Here is a 17,638-nt window from a genome sequence, read left to right on the forward strand (position 1 = left end):
GCATGTATAGTTCTAGGCGAGACAGTTATCGTCACTACCTGTCAAGGTTCCTAGATGGGCTTTACAAACAAGGCTTTAGCGACATCCACCAGGTGCACTTTCCTAATCGTTCAATTTGTTTTAAAATTCCTTTTCGTAACTTTTTTTAAAGATATTAAAAGATATTGGTGAGCCCGATATGATACTGCTCCTTTGAACACGTATATAGCAAAAAGTAAGCACCAAAATTTCGTTGTAGTATCCCTTTAACTCACCACCCCAACCTCCAACTGTTTCCCAACATTGCACGCAGACATCAAAACTGTTGGTTTTCAAGGACAAAAAAAGCCAAAAACACATCACTGGTTGAACTGAAGGACATTGTTAAGAATGGGTTCCAGAAATGCTGGGACAAGATCAACACCCTCTGAGAAAAATCTTCTTTTACAAGGAGGGGGGGGGGGGGGGGGGGGGGGGGCTTATTTTGAAGGTGTATGTGTTTTTCAGTTTTGTATCTCTGACAACTTCTGTATTAATGGACCCATCCCAGAACTTTTAGATCCTACATCATAGATGCAAAAACACAAGTTCAAATTCTCCCACAAAAGACCTGAAATAAACCAAAATGTCCAACAAAATCCCCCAAAATTATCATGAAATAGATACAGTGAAAAAAAAAAAAAATTTCTTCTTTGTTGCATGCACTGACAAACTATACTCGTTCTCACCTCAAGAAAAAAGGATGTTTTGCGCATTGTTCATACGCCGCACAAAGTAGTTCTTAAAGATTTGGTTGTCAGAGGAAGAAGCGACGCTTTCGGCGTTTACGTCTTGGTAAGATAACACATATCCAGTTTAAAATACACCTATTTAAGTCTTAATGCTCCTCATAAATGGGAAAATTAGTGTTGCGCCGCAAGGAGCCGGACTTGTTTTACTACGGTTCTTGAGGTGAAAACGGGTCTAGAGCTCAACATTTTTAAGGGCAATTTGCAGTCTGCATCACATCTCCATTATTAAGCGCCGTTCACACTCTTGCGACCGAATAAGACTGAGAGAGACCAGACCGGTTTTTAAGCCTCTTGCAACTTCTTAGGACCGGATGCGCTGCAGCGGAGTTGGTCTTAAGAGATCGCAAGAGGCTTAAAAACCGGTCTGGTCTCTCTCGGTCTTACTTGGTCTCAAGAGTGTGAATGGGCCTTTACAAGTAACAGAATAAAAGAACAACATAATTTTATGACCACAGAAACACATATTCGAATACTTTGTACAACCAAACAAATACTGTGTGGGGCGGCTCGCAAGCAGTCTGTCTACAAACCCCATCACAATTGTGACTTCTCCCGAGTAAAATAAAGTCGGCGTAGCAACATTGTTACTTCCAGGGCAAGAATCCGCACCAACATTTTATTCTGTCCGGAGATGGTAGTGGTTGTGCCCTGCAAGTTGTTAATGGACTTTCCAAGTTTCATGCATGGGAGAAAACCTATTTATCGCACAACACTACTATGCTGGAGCATCAAAAGAGAAACGCGGCAACGCTCGACGTGCCGCATGCGGGATTTGCGCTGCTCCGGTCAGTGTTCGGCCGCGGAAGCTCATGTGGCCGGCGACTATACAAAAACAAGCTCCAAAAAACACAGGAAAAAAAAAAAAAAATCAAGGCAAAGACGGAGGCACATTTCATGTAATAACTGCTGACCAGGGGGGCTATGTTCGACAAATGTTTTGTTTCTCCTAAAAAGAAACGGAAGTGACGATATCGCCTCTGATTGGCTAGAGGCTCAAATGACAAAAGTTCCTTCTTTCGTCATTTGATACTCTAACCCACTGATCTCTATTGTAGTAGGCTGGATCGCGGATCGGGAGCCCGTTGGTGTCGCCATCGGCGGCCATTGCCTGACACCAGGCAATACACGCGAGTGTATGGGAGAAACGCACAAAAATAAGAACATTGAAGCATGTATGCTGTGCTCGGAGGCGAGTATTTTATGGTGTGCTGCGATCCTTATGTCGGGTGTTTGGAGATCGAATCGGTATTTGTCAAACGTTTGAACACCGATTAAATAAATGAAACGTACCGGAGCACCTACGGCTGAGCTGGCAAGCTTGCTCTCGTCGTGGAGTAAACAAAGGAACTTGCCGTCGATGAAACCATCCTCGGGGAAGCCCAGAAGTCGATGAATGACAAAGAAGTTCCATCTCGATAATGGCTTTCCGAGAGTGAGCGAATTCCACGTAGCAGAGCCTTCGAGCTTGTCGTCTGCTAAACCCAACTCAACGAAATTACCACCAACTTCGCTGTAACTCTAGGTAACTCTCACCTCATTAAGCTGCACTACAGCGAAGACACTCTCGACCACATAATATTTATTTATAAGAACTGCGAGGGCTGTCAGTTTTAATGTTTGTATCCAAGCTAATTGACGGGCTTATTGAAAAGCAGCCAAAAAGTTTCAGTGCCGACAACAGCTTAGAAACGGGGAAAACGGCACTTTTTCTTGCTTTTTCCCATAGAGCCCCATGCATTTCGTGGTGTCAATCAATGGCCGCTGGTGGCGACACTCGGCCTAGCTGCCGAGGCCGCGGTCTGCAATCCAGCCGACTACAATAGAGATCAGTGCTCTAACCCTCGTCACTTCCGTTTCTTTTTAGGAGAAACGAAACATTTGTCAAACACAGCCCCCCAGGCCTCTTGTGTGGCTGAGGTCTCACTAGTTATATTTTTTCTCTTCTAAATGACTTTAAAACAAAGTAGTTGATACACTCACCTTATTCATTTACTTTAAATTGGATTTAAGTCTGCAGTGATGCTAACCCAAGTGCAGACAGGGGTGATTTCATTTTTTAGTATTTGTTTCCTAATTGCCCCAACTCAAAATCTGTCGGTGATATCCACACCGAGTCATTTAAGCCTCCAGAGACCATGAACTGATCACTTCGCGATTTCTAACGGAAACACTGCAAGTGCCAACAATTCAAACTGCCCAAAATGTTGGGTACAGTCGTTCACGCGGACGGGTCGCGATACTGCGAGGAAACGACGTCAGCACCTGCTGAAAGCGACCGAGGTCGGTAACACGAAATAAACTTTTACCGGTTTAATTTCCAAACAAACGAAGGGCAGCTAACGGGCCCCAGCAAATGACAGAGGATTAACTTTGATCACCTGGGGATCTTTTTCCCGATGCCCTGTCGGCAATAGAAATAAATCGATGAGGTGGTTCCTCCACTCACCCACCGTCGACACGAGTGTAGGCGGTGTAGGGCGCAGCCGAATGAAGCAGAGTTTGGCGCACGGTGCGAGCTGTTTTGTGCACAGGAGCAGAAAGGAACTGCCTAGAGCACAGAACTGCCAAGTTGAACGATAAAGCACCTGGCTAACATGTCGGGAAAAAGTACCAGGAAATCGGTCGCTGTCCAGAAGATACAGACATGATCAAACCTCATCGAGACAAGGAAACAAACAACTCTAGTGTTGGGTGTTTGTTTCCTTGTCTCCTTGATTCAACCACAGTTTGATTCAACGTTGGCTTACGTTAGATCTGGATCAAGCAAGCCACTAGAAGTTCTATTGGATTGTATTGGATGATAATGACTTTACTTATGCTGGTATCCTTAGTGGAATTGTTTTTAATATCAGATTTATATTCAGAACTATATAGTATATAAACTTTGAGAAAAAATTTTTTCTTTTTTTTTACGGTTTACGATTATGTTACAAAATATATTGTTTGTTTTTGTTGTATGCACGCATGTCCGATTTTAGTTTCGGTTTTTGTGTGCCGTCCGCGGAATAAAGCGCATACTACGGGGAACTCCTAGAGACATTTCTTGAAACGTTTTCACCTTACTTCTTCTGGGAGAGAACCAACGATTGGAGAAAACCAGAAAACCGACGGTCCGAGTTCACATAATTCTCATATCGGTTTCCGTCGAATGGCACGAAGTGTGAAGCTCGGGTAAAGCCGTTGGGTGATCAAGCTATCTTGCCGCCATTTTTCCGCCAGTTTCCAGCACGACCTCCTCTCAAAAGGTACTACAAAAGCCCCTCAGGCTTTTGTAGTACCTTTTGTAGGTAGCACATTTCCGATAACGCGATAACGTTAGTGGTTCAGCCAGCTGAACCGCTGAGCGGCTGAGCCTGGCCGTATCCAATCCAATGCAATCCCGTAAAAGTCCACCATGTTTGAAGGCCTTTCTTGAACTCGACTCCTCTTCTAGGATGAAAGCAAGTGGTAGGGACTGTTTTACAGCGTCCATCGCTCCTTTTTCTGAAGGGAGGGACGTCGTGAAAAGCGATGAGCTAGTGAGTTCCAACAGGCCGAACGGCAGCGGCGCCGTGCAGCCCTCGACGGCTGCACCCGTGAACCGACCTCAGCTGAGCAGAGAAACACTACGACTAGAAATCCAAAAGAAGAAGGCAAGTGGATCGCACCAGTCCTGGGGAAGCTACACATACGTACTTTGGTTCTGGTCCGCGCTGAACAACGCAGGTTGGTGGGTAGACCCACACAGCGGTGCCTACTTTGCGTCAGCATCGCCGCGTCCTGCAGTGGCTCGCAACGAGCGCGACTCATGGCGACGCCAACAAGGACGCGTCTGCCACATTGCCACGCTAAAGGTCTTGTCGAACTTCAGCGTGTCCAGTGCGGCTTCTTACCTTCGACAATGCTTCGACATCTCGAGCGCGCGCGCAATTAACGCGCAGTGGAAGGCACGAAGCGCGTGCTGCAGGCCGGCCGTTCAAAAGACACGTCAGTGACTACAGCCGCACCTAAACACCACCCTAGGCAGTACTGTTTTGGCGTCCACTTCAGCAAACTGCCAAAGTGTGCTAAGGTCAAGTTCGCACTACCAGTGGGTCTAGTAGCTCACCGGCTGCCGTCCTCCAGAAAATTATTTTGAGCGTAACGAGAGAATGGATCGATGCCTACTGTCCGTACCGACGTTGTGCAACTGGTTGGTTGGCACTGTTAGAGCCAACCATGGAGTACCGACAACAGTACACTCCTTTTGCAGCTTCTCCTAGGCACCGTGAAAAAGTGCTGCCTGCCAGATGGAGGGGCGCGGCTGGTTCAGCAACTAGAGGAGCTGGAGGAACGGCTCTCCTGCCTGGATCTCGCCGGGGCAGGGCAGGAGGCCGGCAGCCCAGGCACGTGTTTCTTTTTAACCGGCTCTAAAACATTGTCGATGGATGGCCTGGAAACTCTGGTTGCACCCTTGCTCGTGTTAGAGCAGGGTACCAACTAGGCAGTGAGAATGTCCACTGCACCGTGGTATGACTGCCAACAGCTGTTGGGAGAGCTGCAGTCCTCTAACGCGCTTGACCACCGATTCCCTATTGAACCCAGGAAGTAATAAAAGTAATTAATTGGTTGTTTATACAGCGGGCAGTTAGTCTGTCTGAACGTGGCAATTGTTAAGGATCGTTCACACTCTTGCAACCGAGTACGACCGAGAGAGAAGACCGGTTTTTAAGCCTCTTGCGACGTCTTAGGACCGGGTGCGCTGCTGCGGAGCTTGTCCTAAGACGTCACAAGAGGCTTAAAAACCGGTCTTGTCTTTCACGGTCGTACTCGGTTGCACGTGTTTGAACGGGCCTTTACCACTGTAGATGAGAAATTGAGCCAGTGCAGTATGACTGCTAGCCTAAGGCCTTTAACATGCATCACGCACTAGAGATACACGACCGCATGCTGGCACGATGCTGATCCAGATCGAGATGGGCAAGGGTGGGGATTGAGCCCAGGACCCCTGCATTCTGCAGCATGAGCTTTCACTCCACATGCTTTGAGCTGGCGTGTGCTAGCCCTCTAGGCCACCGATCCCCCCTTGAACCCAGAATCCCTTAGTTTGATCCCCGCAACTGAGATATATTAAGGAAAGAGAAAGAAGAGGAAACGAGTAGCAAAATAAAGTGAGGAGAAACAAGAAGACACTGTGCAAGAAACCAGAGGAATAAACAAAGGAAAGAAAGAAGTAAGATAAGGGTGCATGAATTTTTTTAATTTCAGAAACCCTCCGCGAGCGCAGAGACGCAGAGCCGGCGGCGCATCCCACGGCGGCAGAGGCCTCAAGGCCGACTAATGCGCCCTCCGGAGAGGTTAGGCCACAGAAGGCCGGAACCAAGGGTGTGCTGCTCACTTCCCCTCTGCCCCTGGCAAAAGAAACGAAAAACACAAAAGCGGGCGGGCAGGCAACGCTGGGTACGAGGGGGCGGCCTTCCCCTCCCCCCAGCTCCCCGCACCTGCGTGCTTTCCTCGAGTGAGTGTTCCGCAGACACGGTGTAGGGGGTTGACACCACCAGGGTGTCGAACCAGAACCGAACCGGAACAGAACCGTTATTTTTAGCCGAACCGGAGCTGAACCGAATCGAAATCTTCGCCGCCATCTTGGAACTGAACCGGAACCGAACCGAAAAAAATATAACGGTAACCGGTTCAAAACAGGTCAAAGTAATTATTTTTTTTTATTTTTTGTTAGTATCACAAAATGAACATATGGGAATAAAAAATTGGCGGCTGTATTTCTATCTATTGATCAAATTGTCATATACAGAATTGCAACGTATGGTAAATTGTGGGTTTTGGTGGCGCTTTTGTATTGGCACTATGATTAACCATGTGTCACGTCACGTGACGTCATGGTGTCAATACATGTTGTCAAGTAATGTCACGTGACGTCAGGTGACTTACTGCGTCGACTCGATTTAATTTGAGGAAGTCACTACATGTATTAACCTTGTTGACAGCGTGACGTAACATGACATCATGATTTTGCACCGAAAGTCGCGTGACACCGTGACGTAAGCGATTTTCATAACACCTAGTCGAGTGCTTGGGTTCTTGACAGTCAGCATCGTCAAACATTCGGGTAACGGCTCATGTCAATTGAATAAATATGTTAATAGCCCAACTCTAAAAATATCTGAAGCTCAGCCCAAGCTTTTGCTTTCCAAACCGTAGCTGCCTAGGGCATGACTATGATGAACACTGACGGTATATAATTAGCGTCAGATCACGTGGCCGCTTGTTCAAATTGCGAGTTGAGGAGGGGATCGACAGCTGTCTCTTTCCTTTATTTTTTCTGCATCTGTTATTGGGGGAAAACTAATGGATGTTTTCGCTAGCTATCAACGTCAGTGGTTACTTCTTAACAGTATTTATTGATAGTACAAAAAAATGTTGAGAGACCAATTGTACATCATTGAGGCACCCAAACATTTTTCGGTTGTTGCTGAACTGCATCCGAAAGATGTCCCCGAGAATAGAAGTATTGAAATGACTAAGTGCGACTTATGAATATGACGTTACATATAACTACATGTGTGTACAAAACAAATACCTAAAAAAAAAAAAAGATTTTAGTGACTTCAGAGGGACAGCGAACGTTGGCAGTCGCTGTAAGGCTCACGCGAGCGTCGTTTTCAAGTTATTGCCCAAGTTTCGACCCCCTTTGTATTTTGCTTAAAGAAGCTCTCCCTGGTGAGATCCGGGTCATGATCCTTACCGAGACGCTTATGTGTCATGTAACGAGCTTCTAGCAGTGGCATGTAAACAAAATAATGCCCACGTTCCCTTTATTGACAAAATACATGGGAAATGGAATCCCAGTGTGCTTTCGTTAGCCTCAATCTCCAGTTCTGGCGAAAATGTTACGCGCAGCAGCAGCAGCACCCCCCCCCCCCCCCTTCCGCCCCCCTCCCCGGAGAACTTCTCAGCCTGCCCCCACCCTGGGAAAATGGAAAGTCTACGCCGCTGAACGATTCTCATTTGCCACGAAAGCGTGCCTCGCGTGGCCTAGTCAAAAGCGTCTGACTCGCAACCGAAGGGTCGTGGGTTCGAATTCCGCCTAAAATTCTTAATTCTAAAGGAATTACTTTAAAAAAGTTAAATCATTTGAGACATATGGCAACCTTTAATTCGCATTACATGTCATGTTTTAATCACACTCATTCCACGCGTGATGTCACGTTTCACATGAGCATTGTGGGTTGTTTGAAATTCTTGCGCGAGGGCATGTAACTCTGACGTCATCACCCTATCGACCAATCAAGATTTTCTAGTCGTGCCACCGACATCGGGTTTTCTGCGACATGAGCTCCTTAACGCTGTCGCGTTGAAGTCATCAATTAGCAAGGGTGATGCTCATTTGCAAATTAAATTGACCGGCATCTTGTCAAGAACAAACCTCAACAGCCAGGCTATGCCTGCTTCTCCTGTATAAGAAAATGTTCACTTGGACAAGCGCTATTTTGGGCCAGATTTGATCTGAGTGCGAAGGTGCGTATAGATTAGAGTGAACAATTGCGATTACTTTTTGCTGCATGATTAGTCGCATGCATGCGGTACTGAGGGTAAACAATGTTCGGTTAGAACAACAAGCATTTTGATTGCCGCTCGGTGTTTCTATAAAAAATAGTCTGAAAGGAATTATTCTAAAACTTTTGTGACATTTTAAAAACTCCATTGCTTTTAGCTCAGTTGTGTCGTCATCTTATACATATATATTGTGAAACATATTTTGTAAACAATCGCGTAACATATAGGGCCACGAGGTGCTCATTTTATCATTTTATGTGATGTATTTAATTTCTTGGTTCAAAGACACAATCACGATTTCACTTTTAATACTGTGACACAAAGTTGTACCAATCACAGGTATTTTAGGCGACCTACCACACTTCGCGACAATATTTTATGCCGTGTAAATAAATCTGCTTGAACTTTAGAATTTTACTTAAACACGAAGAAAGGACAAGAAAATACAGTATAGTTCTAAATTTCAAGCTGATCTATTTACAGGTATGTACCAACAAGCTCAACTCTTTACTGTTGTACTTAAACATTTTGATTCAGTTAAAATATATGTTACTGGTAAGCAAAGAGATGTCGAGTCGTATGAACACGACGTTATGTGCGTTAATGTAGATTTGCTTCTACTCTTGCGTCGAAATTAAATAACTGAATTTTATATTTTTGGTACCTAAACACAAAAGTAAATTGCACGGACGATCGAAGAAACTATATAGTTAATCGTTTCACGGCGTAAATAGTGTTTATGGCCTGAACAACGTGGAAAATATATTCTCAATTAAGCGGTTCAAACCGGTTCGAACCATTATTTTTTGCTCCCCGGGACTGAACCGGAACTGAACAAAAAGCCGTGAACCCGAACCAGAACCGAACCGATAAAAATTTCGGTTCGACACTCTGGACACCACACGTGTTGCATCTGCCGGATAAAGTTCTCTCCTCGCCTCGGTTGCAAGCGGCACCACCAGACGACTCTTCCATGATTGCCTCATGGTTGCCTGTTGTGAGCCCGGTTTCCCATGCTTCTCAAGGGAGGGCATGCTTTTTTTTAAAGTCCTTTTCTGGGTGTGCTGCATCATGTAGAACTTGGCACTTGCCCTATGTGTGTTGCCTAAACATAGCTCCGTCATTGACCCTAAACGGCACGATACTCAAAGCAGCATATCGTGCCGTTGGGGCAGGATAGGTGCCATCAAAGCGTCTGCTCGGAGCGGACTCTTTAAGTGGAAAGAGCGCGCTTTCAATGCGATAAAAACAAGACTTTATTTTTTTATCTTTTAACTTGGTTGCATTGTTTGGACAGCGGAAACGCCATCGGTTAGATCCGCTCAGGCTCGTACTTACTAGCCAGCCCATGGTTAGTATGACAGAAGATAATACTGAGGGAGCGGTTGCACTGACCCAGGCAGAGCAAAACATAGAAATTTTGCGCATGTTGCGCGATCTTCAAAAGCAATCAGCTGAAATAGCAACAGGTAATCAGGAATTAAAACAAAGCATCACTGAAATTAGAAACAGTCAACAAAACATTGAATCTACGCTTACAAATATAGGCGGTAGATTAACAGCTGTCGAAGAGAAGCTAGAGATGCTAGATAGTGTTGAAGTTGATTTGCGGAATACTTCCAACACGGTAGAAGGTCTTCAAAGACAAAACCAATTATTGCAGGCTCGTATTAACGAACTAGAGGACAGGTCACGGCGTGACAATTTGATTTTCCACGGAATTCCAGATATTCAGGAAACGTGGCCACAAACAGAAGAAAAGGTATCAAACTTGTTGTCCAACTGGCTTGGTATTCAGCTAGCCTCGGTTGATATCGAACGCGCTCACCGTTTAGGAAAATTTTCCGGCTCAAGGTGCCGCCCCGTAATAATAAAATTTTCTAGTTTTAAAACTAAAGAAAAGGTACTTCAGGCCAAAGCTAAACTGAAAGAACACGACGTGAGTGTAACTGAGGATTTTTCACCCGCGACGCGCGAAGTACGGAGGAAGCTGACCGAATTTGCCAAAACGATGCCTAACAGTCCCTCCTTCCAGCTGAAATACAACAAACTGTCCGTTAATGGAAAATTATACACGTACGACCCTGTCTCCGATAAAATTTGTGAGTCAAGAATCCCGATATCACAATCAGCTACTACCGATACACCAACAACTGTGCCCTCGGGACAACACGCTGCGTCATCCAGGCAACGTGATACGTCAGACACGTAGGGGTTACCGAGGGGCTGTGGTTATCGTGCATCTTTATCACAAGTCTCTATTTTATTTACTAATATCAGAAGCGTTGTCAGAAACCGCACCGAAATTTCTTCTGCTATTGATTCTTGCTCTGCCGATATTGTCGTGTTAACAGAGACATGGCTTAAGGGGGTACACTACCCAAAAAAGTGAATGTTTGAACCGCTTGTTTGATTTAAATTAGATTTACAGGGCTTGTTTCTCTTAACGTTGAGAACATTTCTGCCAAATATTGTTAACCTGGGCGATGTAGAAAAAAAATTGCAAATGTTCAAAGATGAAAGTGGGCATGTCTGTGTAGGAAAACTATCGTTTTGGAATTACTTATAAATTTGTCATTTCCATGTGTTATATTGCTTTAGAACAGTTCAGAGCAGATAACTATGGAGCTATATTTCTATATTATGCCATCTTTCATGACAGAAAAGCCAGAGAAACACAAATACTGTTTTTTAGATCTCCATCCTTTGTCCAAAAGTTTAGTTATTGAGTATGAAAAATGACAAAAATAAAAAATACAAGCTCATAGTTATCTTCCCCTTAAAATTTCACCCCAAAAAAACTTCTAAAAGTGCATCCAAGCTACGTAACACCAAAACGATAGTTTTCCTAAAGTGAAATTTCTGCCAAAAACTGGAATGGAGAAAAATGCATTTGAAGTGCTCCAACCTCTACCTTTTCTTTACCATTGGTGGACCAAAAAAAATTTATGCAAAATTAATTATGCAGTGTAAACTAATGAAACTTTCTGGGAATACTCTCTGGATGTTGGTGGATGTAAATATGACATTTGTCAAAATCAACTTTTTTTTGCAGAAATTGTTTTTTCTGGGTAGTGTCCCCCCTTAACAGTAACATTCGTGAAAATGAAATATTCGATTTGTCCAATCAATTTCATTTCTACAGACGAGATAGGGAAACGAGGCAAGGTGGTGGTGTACTAATAGCGATTAAAAAGGAATTTGAGTCATTCGCACTTCATATTGCGTCATGCTTAGAGATTATATGGGTGTCTGTAAGACTAGCTCATTGTAGAATGGTTGTCGGGGTTTGCTATCGCCCCCCGAATGATTCCTCTACCTTTGTTACTGAGCTCTATGATGCCATAAACATCGTTATCACACGGTACTCAACATCCCCTGTATTCTTGCTGGGTGATTTTAATTATCCAGGAATCAAATGGCCAACGTCCCCCCCTTCACTAAATTCGTCCTCGTCTGTTTGCCAGGAATTTATCGAGTTATGTTCATACTTTCACTTTACACAGATTATTTCCGAACCAACCAGAGTTACACCAACAAGTGCGAACCTGTTAGATTTGGTATTAACTACTTGTCCCGAGTTATGCTCAGAAGTAACATACATGCCGAAAATAAGTGATCACTCTCTACTAAATTTTTCTGTGACTATTCCTGTAAAAAAGTTTTCTAATAGAACTAAAGTGATACGTAATTATCCTAATGCTGACTTTAACCAAATCAATGATGAACTGTTTTTATTTCTACAAGCGTTTCTAAACGGGTTCGAAGCACGCTCAGTTGAATATAATTGGAAGCTTCTAAAAACGAAGATGACAGAGCTTGCTATCCGTTTTATTCCAGTTCGTGTAATCTGTTATAATCCGCAAGCACCATGGTATAATTCATTTATCAGGCGCCTTTCCAATCGAAAAAAACGCATGTGTAGAAGTGCAAAAACGTCTAGTGACCAACATCGATGGTCTCTATATCGTACCTCGGCTGATGAATATAATTCTGCAGTCAAATCGGCGAAGGAAAATTTTCTAACCAACACATTACCAAATATGTTGCTGAACAATCCAAGAAAATTTTGGAATGTAGTGAACCCGGCTGATAGTTCGCGAATTGTACTAACGAATTTGGACGGTGAACCAATTGATGACAAACAGTGTTCAGATACGCTTAACAACGTGTTTTCCAGCGCTTTTTCGTGTGTTTTTTCTGACGTTTTGCCTTCATTTAGTAACCCTGAGTATTTACCCATGTATCCTGTGCAGATTGAGACTGATAGTGTTGCCAAAATTATTGACTCTCTCAAACCTTTCTCCTCCTCTGGTATTACTCCCATGTTCCTAAAAAACACGAAAGCCTATACCTCTGTCGCCCTCGCTAAAATTTTTCAGCAATCCCTCAATTCTGGTGAGCTCCCGCAGGACTGGAAAATAGGGAGGGTGGTTCCCGTGCACAAATCTGGCGACAAGCACTCACCCTACAACTACAGATCCATATCAATCACTAGCGTTCCTTGCAAAATTCTAGAACACATACTTTTCTCCCATATCGCGAACTATCTGGAATCAAATTCTTTTTTTCACCGCGCACAGCACGGCTTTCGCTAATCTTTTTCGTGCGAGACACAACTGGCTTTATTCACCCATAAGTTGCAATCTATACTCGATAACCGATCATCCGCCGACTGTATATATCTGGATTTCGCGAAAGCATTTGATAAGGTATCTCACCAGCTCCTGCTACTAAAACTAAAAAAAAATAGGTATTGATATTAACATACTAAAATGGCTTGAATGCTTTCTCACACATCGTCAGCAATTTGTAACCGCGAATGAAGTCAGCTCTCTCCTTCACCCTGTAATATCTGGCGTACCCCAAGGTACTGTACTTGGGCCATTACTTTTCCTTGTCTATATTAACGATCTACCAAACTGTGTATCATCTTCGATTCATCTATTCGCAGATGATTGTGTTCTTTACCGGGAAATAACCTCTATCAATGACGTGCATGCACTTCAATCTGATATTGACGCTATCACTTCTTGGTGCAAAACGTGGCATATGACACTAAATGTTAACAAGTGCAAATTCATGTGAATCTCCTTGTTCCGCTAACTTACCTTCATATCACCTTGATAGTAGTCTACTCGAAACTGTCGAATCATACAAGTATTTAGGCGTCCATATTACTTCTAATCTTAGCTGGCAAATTCACATCGACTCCATTACTAACAAGGCTAACCGTATGCTTGGGTACCTAAAACGCAACTTTTACTCGGCCCCTACTTCTATTAAATTACCGTTCTACAAAACAATTGTGCGCTCACAACTAGAATATGCTTCAGCGATATGGGATCCTGGCATCAGAACTCTCGTTAATCAGTTGGAAATGATTCAAAATAACTCGGTTCGATTTATATATTCTAACTACCAACGAGCTGCTAGCGTATCCTCCATGAAATCTAACCTAGGTCTTTCTTCCCTAGCGTCACGACGCAAAAACGCACGACTTTGTTTGTTCCATAAAATTTTCCACCACACCACTTTACGCGGTGAACTGTTAACATCACCTTCATACATGTCGTCACGGATGGATCACCCACATGAAGTAGGAGTCATTTCATGCAACACTAATTCCTTTTTTTATTCCTTCATCCCACATACGTCTAGTGACTGGAACCACCTTCCCTCTCTGATAGCCACTATTACTAATTATGATTTGTTTCAATCTGCCTTGAAAAATATATCTGATTGATAATTTAATTGTATTAGTAGAAGACGTTGTGTTTGCCGGTTTCAGGCTAGTGGACTATATAGTATCAAAGTGTATTAATCATTTGTAACCATTGTTTTTTTTTTATTTTCTTTCGTGTATGCTTTCCCAATTATTATTCCGTTTTACTTATTGTATTTGCTGTACCACTCCCCTCTATAATGCTTCATGCCTTGAGGGTATTTATAAATAAATAAATAAAAAATAGGACTTTATCTGGTCGATCATGCCGCAGCGTTCACCGTGCTGTATGTTCTCGCCTACCGTAATATTTTGAGAGATAGCCCACCTAAAATTCATGGCAAATCGGATGAAAATAAGGGGTGCGCAAACTTTCGGTGTGCGATCCAAGAAAGTTGAAAAAATGTTAATTTTGATTTTGTAAACCTCGAGACCTGCAATCGCAGGGAGGGGCAATGAACCAGACGACGACCGACCTTCCCACTCAGCAATGTTAGCCTTGGTTAAGTAACACCGTTTTCGCCGAGATCACCATTGGCCAGGGCCCTGCAAGCACTAAAAGTAAGCTATCTTTTAGTGTTTAGAAAAAAAGAGAATAGCAAATCATGATTAAAATAAGGGTGGGCTATCTTTCAAGGGTGGGGCATCTCTGGATAATACATATATACATCTTCAACTGGTTCTGGCTCATGGGTGGGGCATCTCTGGATAATACAGTATCTATATATACATCTTCAACTGGTTCTGGCTCTGTGGCACCCTAGGAGCCTGGAGAGCTGTCCCGGGGAGGATGAGGAGTCTGGTCAGCCCAGAGGGGTCCTCACTCCTCTGATGCCCCACCAGAAGCAGGCCCTGAGCTGGATGCTCTGGAGGGAGACACAGGACCCCAGAGGGGGCATCCTGGGTAGGTGACTCCCTTTTGCTCCCTTCCGCAGACCTTCGAGCATGGCACTTTGACAATAGACCAGGGGTGGCCAAGCTGCGGCTCGCGAGCCGCATGCGACTCTTCGCGTTTTAAAGTGTGGCTGCTAGTGCCCAGTATTTACATTTTTCAAAATTGGGAAGTCTGCGAATTATAAGCTAAGCACCCAATTTGACCGGACAAGCGTGTGTGTCTTGATTAACAAAGCTTTCAGCGAATGTTTGGTGGGCGCTTCCCCAGTATTTTACGGCAGTCAAATTCAAAATGCCAAAGCAAAGGGGAAAGAAAATTGAGAATTAATCGAATAAATTGATAAAAAGGCCTCTCCCCATTTGCTGGGTGCCCACTTCTGCGGGTGTTGTGGAGAGAACCTCACTTGCCGCCCGAGCCAGTTCGCCGTTGAGCGCGAGTACCTCTTCCGACGGTTAAAATGGCCGCGAAAGAGTTTTTGAAGTTGCGTGACCAGCTCTGTGGGCACAAGAAACTAAAGGTATACCAAAAGGCTGCCATAAGACCATCCTCGCTTCGATTATTCAGGTCCGATTTCGCTTGCAGAAAAAGGGTGGACGGGCTTGAGATGTAAAGCCTGGTTCACTTATCCTCGACTGCTTATGACCGAGTGCCTTAAAACCCCTTAAAATATTTTACGAGTAGAAAGCCTGTATTGCAAAGAGTTTCCAACTGTTCGATCAGGGTCACTAGGTTTATGGGTCGCATTTGCAACACAAGGCGTAGCCCAACGCATTGGTCGTCTGCAAACGTCTCTACCTTTACTCCCGACAATGCAGCGCGTGCGCTCTTGCGACCAATCGTTGCAGGAGGCGTCTGCAGTTAAATTGAAAGCGCTCCCCACAATTTCAGTTGGACTCTTTTTTCAATCTGGGCATTCTAACGACAAGAGAGCATGCCAACATCATCTATTGGGTTTCCATGGGTCACTCGGCATTTTAGTATATTTCCTTTTTTTTCACACTTTTTTTTTTTTGCTTGAAAAGTTTGTGACAATGTTATAAACAATCAGTACTTATAAATGGTACATCTATTTGATATTGCAAATATTACAAAAGCTTTGCTTTGCTGAAATGCAGTTTCAGGGTTATTTCATAGATGGTGGCAGCGTGTCCTCTCGTCGCGAGAGATTGCAAGAACCCGGTCGTTAGCAAATGCAAGCGTGTGAATGGGCCATCAGCAAAACAAATCTCGTTCGTCTACCTTAGGAGCGGCGTGTAAAATCGTTTGTGGGGAAGCTCGTGTTAAGCGAGAATTGAAGAAAACGACAGGCGGGGCTCACGTCTGCCAAACAGAGTCGGCTGGAACGCTAGTAGTACTTGTTCCCCACGGCACCGGTCGTGCAACCCGAAAATCTCCCTTGCGGCCATATTAGCTGCCGGCAGAGATTCCCGCGTCCACCAGCAAGCTGGCCCTGGGATTAACGCCCGTTCCGCGAAAGAAACAGTGGCACGTGTTTGTGCCCTCTCTGCAGCGGACGCCATGGGTCTGGGCAAGACGCTCACGGTGCTGGCTCTGATCCAGAAGCAGCTGGAGGCAAGCAGCGGAGATCCTCCAGGTAAGCCCAAGGGGCCGCAGGTGTCCCAGGAAAGGGGCAAGAGCTGAGAGGCACTGTGATGTACAAGAAGAAATGTAGACATGGTAACCCTGGAGCGAGGGGACGAAAAAGGGCGGACAGACATGAAACTCTAAACGCAGCTAAAGATTTATTTTCGAGCACACCTGCTTCAGAGACTAAGAGAGTTTTTTGAGGATTATTTGCTGTGGTTTCAGTAGCATTCGGGAGTTTTTTTAATTTGGTTGCGCTTTATTTAAGGACTACTGACACAAACATTCGAGGGAAGTTGTTTTTGCGGAAAAGTGGGATCTGCACGGGTTCCCAGACAGCCCCTGTCCTGCCTGAAGTATTGTCACGAATGACAAATGATGAGGCGAAGAATAACTGAAGAAACTAAACGTTTAATGAGGCGAACTTGTGCCCAAAACAAACAAGGTTAGCGTCGCAGACGTCGATGTCGGCGAAGCAGCAGGATCGAGCGCTGGAGCGAGACTGAACCCAATTCGCTACACGGGGCCCCTTTTGTACGTGCGTGGACTTCTGGAACAATCGGCCTGGAAGATTCGGCGCGTAGAACATTCTAACCTAAAACGAGCAACACGGTTCTCGAAATTACGTACCAGAAATCTAAATTGAAAGAATAAATAAAAGACGCTGCGCTCCCAGGAATTGAACCCTGGTCTGCCGCACGAGAGTCAAGTGCGGTAACCGCTCGGCCACGCACGCGCTCACTCGCCGACGCGCGTGGCAATATGTCTAAGGATTATCGACCTCTCTGTTTTCTGCTAATGTTATGCTAACTCGTACGTATGTAGACAATATTTTGATGTGCACATTGGACTTGGCTGTTGGAGATCTTTTCAAGGCCCAGTTTTTGCAGGCGGCTCCCGAGTTATTCTTTTCAGTGGAAGAGGATAACTCAATTTTTAGGAATCCACTTCTTTGTTCAAAATGGTCTCTGCTGGGACTTTTCGGGATTTTACGGTAGTTTAATTTTGTGCTAAAAAAACCCCAATAAATTATGTTTTTGAGGCACCTTGTACTACGTGGGAAGATGGGGGACCTTCTCCTTTGTTTATCATGGTACCCGCAGGGCCAAGAAGGGGTAAAAGATTAGAATA

General features: G+C 44.4%; 1 protein-coding gene across 4 annotated transcripts in view; it reads left to right on the forward strand.

The window, feature by feature from the left end:
• The window catches only part of LOC8027348 (transcription termination factor 2), a 61,463-nt gene that overhangs the window by 27,037 nt on the left and 16,788 nt on the right, over positions 1–17,638 (forward strand). The window contains exons 1-5 of one of the 4 annotated variants that reach the window (XR_006076605.1): positions 3,937–4,402; positions 5,002–5,134; positions 5,997–6,246; positions 14,793–14,932; positions 16,434–16,517. Coding sequence is in view for 3 of the 4 variants with exons in the window: in XM_029969433.3 (XP_029825293.3) it covers positions 4,142–4,402; positions 5,002–5,134; positions 5,997–6,246; positions 14,793–14,932; positions 16,434–16,517 (868 nt within the window). In the remaining variant the exon portion in view is untranslated. Of the gene's footprint in view, positions 1–3,936; positions 4,403–5,001; positions 5,135–5,996; positions 6,247–14,792; positions 14,933–16,433; positions 16,518–17,638 lie in introns of those variants that run through there. The other 3 variants (XM_029969433.3, XM_029969434.4, XM_040207053.3) reach the window with 3 other exon arrangements.

This window comes from Ixodes scapularis, unplaced genomic scaffold, assembly GCF_016920785.2.
Source record: "Ixodes scapularis isolate PalLabHiFi unplaced genomic scaffold, ASM1692078v2 PGA_scaffold7__128_contigs__length_106722199, whole genome shotgun sequence".
Taxonomy (NCBI): domain Eukaryota; kingdom Metazoa; phylum Arthropoda; class Arachnida; order Ixodida; family Ixodidae; genus Ixodes; species Ixodes scapularis.